The sequence below is a fragment of the Piliocolobus tephrosceles genome, chromosome 18 (assembly GCF_002776525.5).
Source record: "Piliocolobus tephrosceles isolate RC106 chromosome 18, ASM277652v3, whole genome shotgun sequence".
Classification (NCBI taxonomy): domain Eukaryota; kingdom Metazoa; phylum Chordata; class Mammalia; order Primates; family Cercopithecidae; genus Piliocolobus; species Piliocolobus tephrosceles.
In genome coordinates this window covers 60,395,435-60,409,470 of record NC_045451.1, presented here as the reverse complement: position 1 = coordinate 60,409,470, position 14,036 = coordinate 60,395,435, and the positions used below count along the sequence as shown (strand labels likewise).

Sequence of the window (14,036 nt, the reverse complement as noted above, 5' to 3'; positions counted from 1 at the left end):
GCCAGGCTGGTCTTGAACTCCTGACCTCAGGTGATACCCCCGCTTCGGCCTCCCAAAGTGCGACAGTCCTATTAATTGGATTTAATCTCTTCGAATCTCCCTCTCTTGTGGGACACTTTTCCTCTTAGACCAGCCCTCAACACCCTCAGTCGTGGCAAGGCAACCTCCAGCCGCCAGGGGCCGCAGTCGCGCTCCTCGCGACCGGAAGAGAGTGCAGCCCAGCGCAGCCTCGGCGTTTCCGCCGTGCGTCTGCAGTGCTCCGCGCGCCCTTTACGACCGGAGTTCCTGGAGTAGGTGCTTCCGGCCATTCATACTGCAGTCGGTCAGTATTCGGTTGTTGGATTCTGTGCGCTATCGGATCCGAAGGGTGACGGCGTCGCTAGGATGAAGCTCGTGAGGTGAGGGAGTGACCAAGCAGCTCTGGGGGCTGTGGAGGGAGGGCTTGGCCCGGAGTCCGGGGAAGGCTGGGCTCTCCCATTTGAAGGAGGCGGGAAAGCCGCGTGTGCGCGGCCTGCTAACGGCCGGCCTTACTGTGCCCCAGCTCGTGCTCGGGCCTGGGCTTCCGCCTGGGTCGCTCGCGGATCCCGCTTGTCTTCCAAGAGACTGGTATAAAGGCCGAGCCTTTTCTTTCCGCCTAGTGACTTAGAGGCTTTCAAGGTGCAGCGCCGCCTGGGAGACATCTCACTTACAGTTACTGATTTTCTTTTTGAGTGGAACTCCAGCCCTACTTAAGAGTACTTAGAAAGCTGTATGAGCTTATCTGGAAACAAACCTGTTTGCAAACTATTTTAAATCAGAGAAGGACTTCTGGCTTCACAAGTTTTTGTTTTTGTTTTTGTTTTTAAATAAGACGGTGTCTCACTTTGTTGACCAGGCTGGTCTCGAACTCTTGGGCTCAAGCGTTCTGCCTGCCTCGCTCTCCCAAAGGGCTGAGATTAGAGATGTGAGCCACGGCGCCCGGCCGATTTTTAAGTTTATCTTTTGATTCTCTTTAGACTTATGATTGATTATTCCACCTCTTTCCTGTTAAGGTAGGCTTTTTATTTAGGAAAATCTCCCAATATAGGGCAGAAATTATCACAACGTAATTGTGGCTGATTACCCAGATAATATATAGTTATTCTGTTTTATTTCTTTCGAGAGAAATAGATCCTGTCACTTAGGTGAGTCTTCTGGAGACTATTTCCAAACTACCTGCAAGTAGATTTAGTTTTGGTCTTTTTTCTTGAGACTGAGCCTGGAACAGAGGCAGACGTTTCTAATAACTAAGCCAGCAATTATAAATATTTAGCTTGTTTCTTTCCTGTTGAGTCAAGGATTGTCATTGTCCGCTAAATAGTTATTGGGCACCTGTTACCTACTGGGCGCTAGTAATAGATTTTTTAAAAGGCAGAGCCTTGTTGGAGCTTCCTGATTAGTGGGGATGACAGACAAGTAGATAACGTCTGAAATAGCGTTTGTTTGAAACGTTTTAAATAACATATAAAAGCCTTCAATATTCAGGGAGGAGGCCAGGCGCAGTGGCTCACGCCTATAATCCCAGCACTTTGGGATGCCAAGGTGGGCAGATCACTAGGTCAGGAGTTCGAGACCAGCCTGACCAACATGGTGAAACCCCGTCTCTACTAAAATTACAAAAATTAGCGGGGCGTAGTGGCGCGCGCCTGTGATCCCAGCTACTCAGGAAGCTGAGGCAGGAGAATCGCTTGAACCCAGGAGGCAGAGGTTGCAGTGAGCTGAGATCGGCCACTACGCTCCAGTCTGGGCAACAGAGCAAGACTCTGCCTCAAAAAAAAAAAAAAAAAATTCTATTCAGGGAGGAGTTGGTACAAAAGACAATTAAGGTTAATTTTTGGTGTATTTTTATTTGAACTATAATTTTGGATAGGAAGTCATAGAATTTAAAGTGCATTTCTTAGGCTGGACGCAGTGGTTCCCACCTGTAATCCCAGCACTTTGGGAGGCTGAGGCAGGCGGATCGCCTGAAGTCAGGAGTTCAGGACCTGCCTGGCCAACGTGGTGAAACCCCGTCTTTCGAAAAAATACAAAAATTAGCTGGGCGTGGTGGCGGGCGCCTGTAATCCCAGCTACTCAGGAAGCTGCGGTAAGAGAGGCCCTTGATCCCGGGAGGTTGTAGTGAGCCGAGGTCGCGCCACTGCGCTCCAGCCTGGGCAACAGAGCGAGACTCTCTCAAAACAGAAAATTACAACATTTTTTGAAATTTCTCCATAACCTGCCAATCTGAATTTTAATCTACTCATAGTTCAATTTTATGTAATACACCTTGAATTTCATTTTTTCCCTTTAAAGATACTGCATGTTATGGCAATTTTCCAGTAATTTTTAATACCTGGACTGAATCCTGTTTTGTGTCTTAGGTCAAATATAGAAAGAAATTTTTTTTCTTACTAGAGAATGTATTTTTCCTCCAGAAAATGATTGTTTGACTAACTGGTTTGCATTTTCAGTAGACTTATTTCTGTATATCAGTTGGTAGCATTGTCATCCTTATTCTCACTGTCACCCTAACCAAAAACCTGGGAGGTGGGCTTGACTTTTTCTTTCCTGATGGTCTTGACATTTGATACATTGCCAGTTTTGCCTACTGCATAAAAGTGTCCCACATTTTCCTGTTTGTTTTTTGGGTTCAAATAGTGTGTTTTGATACTGAGGGACACCGTGTTATCTGACTATTTGATATGTAAGTTTCACTAAGTAGAAAGAATTCAGATACTGAAAGATTCATCTGAAAATAAGTTGAATCCATTTGGTTCCTGGGTTCAGTTAGGGAGAGATAATTGTGTATTTGTCTTGCCCATAGTAGCCTCCTTTCATTCCAGTCACCACCATTGAGGTTCAGGCCCTTTTTATTCCACTCATGGATTTTTGTTTTCCTTTTTGAGGTAAATACCTTAACACAATGAAATGCAGCGTATATTTCCTGCTATTGAAAAATGTAAGCACTTTTGTAACCTAAACCCATATCAAGAGAAGTAGCATTACCAAAACGTCAGTTTCCTCAAGCCTTTCCCAGGCAACCTCTGGCTCCATACCCCTAGATGCAACCAATTTCTTCCACCATACATGAATTTTGCCTGCACTAGAATTTCATATATTTGGAATCACAAAGTATTTTTGTGTAAAACTCCTTTTACTCACATGTTTTTGAGATTCATCCACATTGTGAAGTGTATCAGTGATGTATTCATTTTTATTACTGGGTATTAGTACCTTGTATGTTTGGAAGTTCTGTATTTTAGGCTGGGCACAGTGACTCATGTCTGTAATCCTAGCACTATGGGAGGTCGAGGCGGGTAGATCACTTGAGGTCAGGAATTTGAGACTAGCCTGAGCAACATGGTGAAACCCCGTTTCTACTAAAAATACCAAAAAAGTAGCTGAGTGTGGTGGCAGGTGCCTGTAATCCCAGCTGTGAGGGAGGCTGAGGCCGGAGAACCCCTTGAACCTGGGAGGTGGAGATTGCAGTGAGCTGAGATCGCACCATTGCACTCCAGCTTGGGCAACAGAGCGAGACTCCTCTCAAGAAAAAAAAGCTCTGTATTTTAAAAAATTACACGAGAAGAAAATAAATAAAAACTTACGTATTTTGTTTACAACAACGTTGAATATTCTTCAAATTTTTGGAGGGAAATAAACTCTTGTGGGTGAATACGTAAGAGTGGAGTTGATGGACTGTAGCATAGTTGTTCTGTGTTTAGCTTTATGAGAAATTTCCAGACCATTTTCCAAAGTGCTTGTACCATTTTACGCTTCCAGTAACAATATATTAGAATAACAATTGCTCCACATCGTCACCAGTGTGTGGTGGTGTTTGCTCAGTCTTTAATTTTAGCCATTTTAGTGGGTATGTAGTGGCATCTCCTTAGGGTTTAGTTGGTTTTTTCCTTGTTTATTTGTTTGCTTTTGAGATGGAGTCTCGCTCTGTCACCCAGGCTGGAGTACAATGACACGATCTTGGTTCACTGCAACCTCTACCTCCCAGATTCAAGTGATTCTTCCGCCTCAGCCTCCTGAGTAGCTGGGACTACAGGCATGTGCCACCACACCTGGCTGATTTTTGTATTTTTAGTAGAGACAAGGTTTCACTATGTTGGCCAAGCTGGTCTCGAACTCCTGACCTCATGGTCCACCTGCCTTGGCCTCCCAAAGTGTTGGGATTACAAGCGTGAGTCACCGTGCCCAGCCTGTTTTTGTCTTTTTGTTTTTGTTTTTGTTTGAGACAAAGTCTCTGTCGCTAGGCTGGAGTGCAGTGGCGCAGTCTCGGCTCACTGCAACCTCTGCCTCCCGGGTGCAAGCGATTCTCCTGCCTCAACCTCCCAAGTAGCTGAAACTATAGGCGCACGCCACTATGCCCAGCTAATTTTTGTGTTTTTAATAGAGACGGGGTTTCACCTTGTTGACCAGGATGGTCTCCATCTCTTGACCTTGTGATCCGCCTGCCTTGGCCTTCCAAAGTGCTGGGATTACAGGCATGAGCAACTGCACCTGGCTAAGACTCTTGTCTTTAAAAAAAAAAAAAAAAAAGGGGCCAGGCCCCGTGGCTTACGCCTATAATCCCAGCACTTTGGGAGGCTGAGGTGGGCAGATCACCTGAGATCAGGAGTTCGAGACCAGCCCAATATGGTGAAACCCTGTGTCTACTAAAAATGCAAAAATCATCCAGGTGTGGTGGCAGGTGCCTGTAGTCCCAGCTACTTGGGAGGCTGAGGCAGAATTGCTTGAACCCAAGAGGCGGAGGTTGCAGTGAACCAAGATCATGCCACTGTGCTCCAGCCTCACCGACAGAGTGAGAGTCTGTCTCAAAAAAAAAAAAAAAAAATGGAATTTTTTAAAAAGACAAAAGAGTCTTTCTCTGCCACACAGGCTCCAGGGCAGTGACACAATCATGGCTCGTTGCAACCTTGAAGTCTGGGCTCAAGTGATCCTCCCACCTCAGATTCCAAGGAACTGGGACTGCAGGCATGAACCAACATGCTCAGCTAATTTTTTTATTTTTATTTTTTTTTTGAGGTGGAGTCTTGCTCTGTCACCCAGTCTGCAGCACAATGGCACAATCTTGGCTCACTGCAACCTCTGCCTCCCAAGTTCAAGTGATACTCCTGCCTCAGCCTCCTGAGTAGCTGGGATTACAGACTTGCACCACCACACCCGGCTAATTTTTTGTATTTTTAGTAGAGATGGGGTTTCACCATATTGGCCAAGCTGGCCTCCAACTCCTGACCTCGTGATTCACCTACCTCGGCCTCCCAAAGTGCTGGGGTTACAGGCATGAGCTACCGTGCCCGACCAACTAAATTTTTTTGTTTTTATTTTTGTAGAGACAGGATCTTGCTCTGTTGACCAGGCAGGTCTCGAACTCCTGGCCTCAAGCAATCATCCCACCTTGGCCTCTCAAAGTGGTGAAATTACAGACATTAACCTCTGCACTGTATTTGTAAACCCTTCAACTTTTCTTCCTCTGCAAAATTTTATAAAAAGGGGAGAACAGAAATCTAGATGAAGTGAGAAGTGGATAGATTGTTCATTATATATTATCAAGGCAACTGGCTATTCAGTTGGGGAAAGTAATAAAGACAGATTTGTGCCTTACACTGCATAAAAAAGATCAATTCCAAGTAGATTAAAAGTAGAAGAAAATAAGATACTATCTTTTACAATCTTGGCATAGAAAAAACCCTTTCCTAGGCAAGTTATGTATCCCAGGAATATGAACAAATTCAAACCATAAAAGTGAAAAAAGTTTGTGTGACTAAAGAAACCATAAACCACAAACTTGAATGACTGGCAAACCAGTAGAAAATAAAAGAAAAACTCAACCTAATTGAGAATGTGTGAATAATGTGAACAGGTAATTCACGGAAGAAATAATTTTCCCATATTAATGAAAAGATATTCAGTCTCACAAGTAATTAGGGAAAAACACATTTCCCCCCCATCAAATTGACAAAAATTTGAAAGACTTACAGCAACTTGTGTTGGTGAGGGTTTGCATAATTGGGTTTGTAATGGGAAAAAATTGAACCAAAGTAATGTCCATCAACAGGGAGGTAATAAATTTGGACATTTCCGTATAGTGGAATACTTTTCAGTTCTTAGAATGTTAGTTTGTTATTTTGGCTTTTTTTTGAGATGGAGTCTTCCTCTGTCGCTCAGGCTGGAGTGCAGTGGAACAATCTCGCCTCACTGCAGCCTCTGCCTCCCGGGTTCCAAGTAGCTGGGATTACAGGCGTGCTCCGTCATGCCTGGCTAATTTTTTTTTTTTTTTTTTTTGAGATGGGGTCTTGCTCTCTCCCCAGGCTGGAGTGCAGTGGTGCGATCTCAGCTCACTGCAGCCTCTGCTTCCCAGGTTTAAGCGATTCTCCTGCCTCAGCCTCCTGAGTAGCTGGGATTACAGGCGCATGCCATCCTGCCCAGCTCATTTTTGTAAGTAGGTCTTTAGTTATCCCATTAGTTCAGGTCTAAGACTAAGTAGGTCTTTAGTTATCCCATTAGTTCAGGTATAATTTGGTAAAGGCTTCAATATTCAGGTGTTTCAGCTATAAGAGTTTTTATAGAGATGGGGTTTCACCATGTTGGCCAGGCTAGTCTTGGACTCCTGACATCAGATGATCTGCCCACTTCGGTCTCCCTTAGTGCTGGGATTACAGGCATGAGCCACTGTAGCCAGTCTCAGTTCTTAGACTGTTTTGTATGTTGAAATGGGAATATATCCAATATGAACTGCTAAACGAGAACTACAAGTTACAGATGTGAATAAAATATGACCCAATTTATGTAAAAAGAAATCTGTATATATGCTTATGAATGTGCATATAAAATGATCTGGAATAATAATCCTGCATACCCACAGTGCAGGGGGTTAGGAAGGGATATTTTTGCTTTATATATAAACATTGTAATAAACTTGTAATCTTTTTACCAACTGTAATTCTTTATTTCTTTTTCATGGTTTATAATGAGTCTGAGATCTTGTATGTCTGGATTTGAGGTTTGAGAATTAGAAACGTCCAAATGACAGTTTGTTAGTATTGTTGTGTTCCTTCATAAAGGTTGAGGATATAATTCAGGAAAGCTGAAATTGTTAGCATATTATTGATAGGAATTGATGCAGATAGCATCTACACATTTTCAGCGTCTAGTTGTTTCACTTTTCACCTTAATAAATGTGATTTTAAAGTGTTGCAGGTAAAAATTAATGGTTTTATTCCTATTTATAGATTTTTGATGAAATTGAGTCATGAAACTGTAACCATTGAATTGAAGAACGGAACACAGGTCCATGGAACAATCACAGGTACGGAGGTTGGACTACTTTTATAACATTTTTTTCTTCTCTTTTACCTGCTATCCAGAGTTTATTTTTTGATTGCTTAATGAACGTTATTGTAGTACACATCCTTATTCTTTTGTCTGAATTATATAATTGATTTGTTTATTTTTTTTGAAACAGAGTTTTTGCTCTGTCACCTGGGCTTTAGTGCAGTGGCACGATCTCAGCTCACTGTAACCTCCGCTGCCTGGGGTCAAGCAATTCTTTTGTCTCAGCCTCCTGAGTGGCTGGGACTACAGGTGCCTGCCACCATGCCTGGGTAAATTTTTTTTTTTTTTTTTTTGAGATGGATTCTCACTCTGTTGCCCAGGCTGGAGTGCAGTGGCGCACAGTCTCAACTCACTGCAACCTCCGCCTCCAGGGTCCGATTATTTTTGGTAGAGATGGGGTTTTGGTCTCGAACTTGTGACCTCATGATCCATCTGCCTCTGCCTCCCATAGTGCTGGGATTTCAGGCGTGAGTCAAGTCACTGCACCTGGTCTAATTTTTGTATTTTTAGTAGAGACGAGGTTTCAGCATGTCAGCCAGGCTGGTCTTGAACTGGACCGGGCTGGTCAGAAGACCTCAGTTGATCCGCCTGCCTCGGCCTCCCAAAGTGCTGGGATTACAGGCGTAAGCCACCGCACCTGGCCTAAGTAGGTCTTTAGTTATCCCATTAGTTCAGGTATAATTTGGTAAAGGCTTCAATATTCAGGTGTTTCAGCTATAATGTCATATAATCACCCTGAAGAATTACTTTGTATTTTGTAAACTCTCATACTAAAAATAATAGCTTAATGAGAAAAATAGGTGTTGCAGACTACTTAAAAGCCTGTGTAACTTTGTAATCAAAATATTCTTAACAAAAGCGGTAACAATTATTATATAGAGAGAGAAGCAGAAACAAAGGTGAGGTTTGGTGGAATGGGGATTATGAGGAAGTTACAAAGACAGTGGGAGAAACATTCAAGAAATACCTGTCAGATCAGTAGTGAGCCTAAAGCCCAGTCCGGGTTCTTCCATTGCTTGCTGCATTCATTTCTGTAAGCAAAACATTAGTGTGCTAGGAAAAATCTCTAGGAAGGAAACACTGCTAATTTATACTGACATTATTCCCCCATTTACCAGTTGCACATGTGCTAAATTGTGTCATAGAAAACTTGCACTGTAGCAGAACAGTATTCTTTTGTAGTCCAGTATTTACTGTGGCTCAGTAGATCAATTAGTTGCCTGACTTTTATCATACTAATAACTGCCCAATTATTTTTCTTTTTAGGTGTGGATGTCAGCATGAATACACATCTTAAAGCTGTGAAAATGACCCTGAAGAACAGAGAACCTGTACAGCTGGAAACGCTGAGTATTCGAGGAAATAACATTCGGTATTTTATTCTACCAGACAGTTTACCTCTGGATACACTACTTGTGGATGTTGAACCTAAGGTGAAATCTAAGAAAAGGGAAGCTGGTAAGTTTGAAGGATTATAAAAACTTTTGTGAATGCTAATCCTAATCCACACTATTCATAATATAAATATTTGCAAACAACATAAATGTCTTTGTTGTTTAATATTTCCTGTAATGTGTATTATAACTCCTGGTGTTGCTATTAAAAACATTGATGCGGCCGGACACAGTGGCTCACGCCTGTAATCCTAGCACTTTGGGAGGCCAAGGCGGGTGGATCACGAGGTCAGGAGCTCGAGACCAGCCTGGCCAACGTGGTGAAACCTCGTCTGTACTAAAAATGCAAAAAAAATTGGGCGTGGTGGTGGGTGCCTGTAATCCCAGCTACTCAGTAGGCTGAGGCAGGAGAATCGCTTGAACCCGGGAGGCAGAGGTTGCAGCTGAGATCTCACCACCGCACTCCAGCCTGGGCGACAGAGAGAGCCACTGTCTTAAAAAAAAAAAAAAAAAAAAAAAGGCAAATATTGATGCAGTCAGGCAAGATGGCTCACACCTGTAATCCCAGCACTTTGGGAGGCCGAGGCGGGCAGATCACCTGACGCCAGGAGTTCCAGACCAGCCTGGTCAACATGGAGAAACCCCATCTCTACTAAAAATGCAAAAGAAAAAAAATTGGGCGTGGTGGCGTGTGCCTTTAGTCCCAGTTACTCGGGAGGCTAAGGCAGAAGAATCACTTGAACCCGGGAGGCGGAGGTTGCTGTGAGCCAAGATCATGCCACCGCACTCCGGCCTGGGCTACAGAGTGAGACTCTGTTTCAAAATAATGATGATAATATGGTTGTAATCCGTAGCTTGAAAAACAATGATTGAACCTCTCTCTCGGTCCTGTGTATCATGCTGCTTTCCACTTTGCAAGAACCCCCTGTGGGTACCAAAATCTACAGATGCTCAAGTCCCTTTTCATAAAATGGTAATAGTGTTTCCGTCTAACCCGTGCACATCCTTTTGTACACTTTAAATCATCTCTAGATTACTTGTAATACCCAGTATAATGTAAATGCTCTGTAGATAGTTATATTGTATTGTTTAGGCGTTAATGACAAGAAAAAGTCTGACAACCATCATAGGCCTAAAGTTGGTTAAATCCATGGATGTGGAACCCATGGATATTGAAGGCTGACTGTATTTTCAAATCTGAGGACTTTTTGCCTTAATGTCTTTAGGGTTATTCTACATTTTTTTACTACCTACCTACCTGTGAGGGAGTTAATGATTGAAAGCCCCCTACCTCATATCATCTTACTCCACGCTTCTGAATGTTAGATTTTTCAGAAGTTATTCTTCCTTTACTAAATGTTACAGTTCCCAGTCTACTTTCTGATTTAAAATTTTGGTGAAAAAAATTTTTTTTGTTTTCTTGTTTTTTTTTTTAGATGGAGTTTCACTCTTGTTACCCAAGCTGGAGTGCAGTGGTGCGATCTCAGCTCACTGCAACCTCCGCCTCCTGGGTTCAAACGATTCTTCTGTTTCAGCCTCCCAAGTAGCTGGGATTATACGTGTGTGCCACCGCACCCGGCTAATTTTGTATTTTTAGTAGAGAGGGGGTTTCATCATGTTGGTCAGGCTGGTCTCATACCCCTGACCTCAAGTGATTCACCTGCCTCAGCCTTCCATAGTGCTGGGATTACAGGCATGAGCCACCGCACCCAGCCGAAATCTTCCATCTACTGTGTTTTCTCTGCTTTTCTTTGTTCTTCTGGGTACTTATAATTTTTGTTCCTTTTCTATCATAAATACTATTTCAGAAGAAATTGGAGATAAATGTGGTCAATTTGGTTCATTTTAACATGCATCCTAGACTTACTGTTTTTGTGTGTACACATTTAAAATAGTATGTTTTAAAATAACTGAAATTGGCTGGGCGCCGTAGCCCATGCAGTGAGCTGAGATCGTGCCATTGCACTCCAGCCTGGGCAACAAGAGTGAAACTCTGTCTCAAAAAAATAAATAAATAAAATTATTCATGCCTGCCCCCCACCCACTCCCCACTTCTTAAAAAGTTGTTTTCTTAATTTATCTTTCTTTTATACGGATATGCACCACCAAATCTGGCTAATTTTTAAATTTTTTTGTAGAGACAGGGTCTCCCTATGTTGTCCAGGCTAGTCTTGAACTCTTGGTCTCAAACAATCCTGCTGTGGCCTCTCAAAGTGCTGGGATTACAGGTGTGAGCCACCATCATACCTGGTCCATTTTATTTTCTTTTTATTTCTTTTTTTTTTTTTTGAGACAGAGTCATGCTCTGTCGCCCAGGCTGGAATGCCGTGGCGCGATCTCCTCTCACTACAACCTCTGCCTCCCGGGTTCAAGCAATTCTCCTGCCTCAGCCTCCCGAGTAGCTGGGATTACAGGTGCCCAGCCCTTTTATTGTTGTTGTTTTTTACAACACTCCTCCAACTCTGTTTTTCCCCCCATTTTAACACTTCATTTTGAAATAATTTTAGACACAAAAAGTTGCAAAAATAGTACAAGGAATTCCCATACACTTTTCACCAACATTGTCTAAATGTTAAAATTTCATATAACTACAAAAAATAGAAATTTTACATTGATGCAGCACTATTGTATTATCTAGAGACCTTTCTCACATTTCTCTGATTGTCCCTCTAATGTCCTTTTCCTGGTCCAAGATCCAATCCAGTACAACAGGTTGCATTTAGTTGTTACGTTTCCTTAGTTTTCTTGAATGCGTATCAGCTGGTTCGCCTCAGTTTTCCTTTTGTGACCTTAACACTTTGTAAGAGTACGGGCCAGTTATTTTGTGGAATGTCCCTTAATTAGCACCTTAAACTCACTGTTTGTTGCTTGGAACGGTAAGACTAGAATCAGTGTGTACAAATTTCTAATGTGGCCAGGTGCGGTGGCTCACACCTGTAATCCCACCACTTTGGGAGGCTGAGGCTGGAGGATTGCTTTGGCCCACAAGTTCGAAAGCAGCTTGGGCAACAAAGGGAGACCCCATCTGTACAAAAAATTAAAAGAGCCAGACCTGATGGCTTCTACCTGTAGTCCCCGCTACTCAGGAGGCTTAGGTGGGAGGATCACTTGAGCCCAGGAGTTCAAGACTGCAGTGAGGTGTGATTACACTCCAGGCTGGATTGTAGAGTGAGACCCTGTATTTAAAAAAAAAAAAAAAAAAGCCAAACATTTAGAATGTAACCGACTTCTGTGTCTGGATTTTCTAATATTCTTAGCTGTCTGAAGATGAAATAAGTTTATTTGGGTGATGAATTCCCTATCACCATGATACTCAACTAGAGTTAGGATGACCCAGTGACAGGGATATTGCTATATGGATTAAAGCACTAGATAATGTGTAGGTCAAATAGTTTTAATTTTCTGAAGAGTTAATAAGATTGTGATTTGATGTAATAGATTTAAACTTCCCTGGTTTTGAATTAACTTGCTTGGATTTTATTCAGTTACCAAAACTCTGGCATCAAGGTGATTGTGTTCTATTCTATTGATATGTGTCTTCCTTTTTTTGTGAGATTCAAATCATTTTATGGTGAATTTGAGACACGATATAAAGAAAAATTATTTTTTTAAGTTTGACACATTTCTTAGTAAATAAATTGAAATGAAACAAATAATCTCCCTAGGCCTTTAGTTCTTGGTTCTGCATGATAATGTGTTGTGGGGTGGGGAGAATCTGAAGTCTAACACATTTAACAGAAGCTAGTTAAACTTCTATTTACCGTAGTTGCTAATAAAGAGCTATGAATGGGGAAAGGTGTGTATGTAAATGTTGTTTGTGGTGTCTCTGTAACATTCGTGCAGAAGAGAATTGAGCTTGGTTTGTTTTTCTTTTCCTTCAGTTGCAGGAAGAGGCAGAGGCAGAGGAAGAGGAAGAGGACGTGGCCGTGGCAGAGGAAGAGGGGGTCCTAGGCGATAATGTCTCTCAAGATTACTGTTTCAAAGTCATATGGGATTTGGGATATTTTTTGTACAGGTTGTGTTTGTTTATGTCAGTTTTTAATAAACATAAATGTGGGATAGAGCTGTCTATTTAGTATATCAAAGTTTTAGTAGTTTCCTCCACATTCACAAAATTACCACAGTGAGAGCTAAGCATTTCTACTGGGCAGTTTCATTTTTAGATGATCAGGTTTTAAGTTTTTGAACTAAAATTTTTCTTTTTATGATGAATAAGGTTAAAAGAAAAGCCTTAGACAAATTTAATTTGGCAGAGTTTAATTGAGCAAAGGACAATTCACTAATCAGGTAGCCCCTGAAGCATAATAGGTTCAGAGGCTTTAGCCCAGCTGTGTAGTTGATGTAGATTTGTGAACAGAAGGAAAGTGATGTATGGAAAATGGAAGTGAGATACAGCAACAGCCATATTAGTTACAGTTCAGCGTTTGCCTTATTTGAATATGGTTTGAACAGTTCGCTGCCTTTGGTTGGCTGAAACTTAGTGATTGGCACGAGAGTAAGGTATGGTCTGTTTACACATCCTGTTAGGCTACAGTTCTATGTACTGAGAAACCTTTAAGCTGAACTTGAGATATGTAAAGAGACTTTAGGCTAAACTTAACAATACATGTAGAATATATGCCCTTTTACTTGACATGCACTAAATATGCATTTTATTGCTTTACTCTGACTTCATTCTGTGGCACCTACTCACAGGGGAAGTAAGAAGTTCGTTTTGGTATTTTGGAAACTAAAGTCCTTATGGGATGGGGTCTAGAATTGATTCTCCTTTCCTGAGTTTTACTCTGCCGAGTCTTAGGTACCTGGTAAAAAGTTGTCTTCTAAATTAAGTGTCATTGCTTTGTTGTCTGGCTGCTAATGTGTCACTTTTTTTTCTTTTGCTTTTTAATCAGTTCTTAGTAGAATATAGTTTTATGTTTTCCAAGTTGAAACTTGGAGATAATGGTCACTAGATTAGCAGTTATGAGCCGTGTTAAAATCTCCTGTTAATGTGTAGTGTACCTGTCAGTGCCTTCTTTGTTAAGGGGTTCTTTGAGAACAAAAGAGAAAAGACCTACTTTATTTGACAGCAAAACTGTTCTAATTGTTAATAAGGATTTTTAAAAATTGTTTTTGATTTGTTAAGCTCAGAAAAAATGTCTCTCAGTGCATCAGTTCTTTGTAAAACTTACTACCAAGTATTTATATGCTAAGGAAAACAACTGGGGATGTGGGTGGCTTAAATCTGTATTTTCATCATGTATGTGAGTTTTTGTTTTGTTTTTTAAGTAAAGAAATTTTCTGCAATATTGTTACCTAAAA

At 41.6% G+C, this 14,036-nt stretch overlaps 1 protein-coding gene across 1 annotated transcript; it reads left to right on the top strand.

The window, feature by feature from the left end:
• The first annotated feature begins 228 nt into the window (after positions 1-228).
• SNRPD1 (small nuclear ribonucleoprotein D1 polypeptide) lies at positions 229-13,809 on the top strand. The gene is made up of 4 exons (XM_023207804.2): positions 229-398; positions 7,239-7,315; positions 8,608-8,799; positions 12,617-13,809. The coding sequence occupies exons 1-4, from the start codon at positions 385-387 to the stop codon at positions 12,691-12,693; spliced, it is 360 nt and encodes a 119-aa protein (XP_023063572.1). The 5' UTR covers positions 229-384; the 3' UTR covers positions 12,694-13,809.
• The last annotated feature ends 227 nt before the right edge of the window (positions 13,810-14,036 follow it).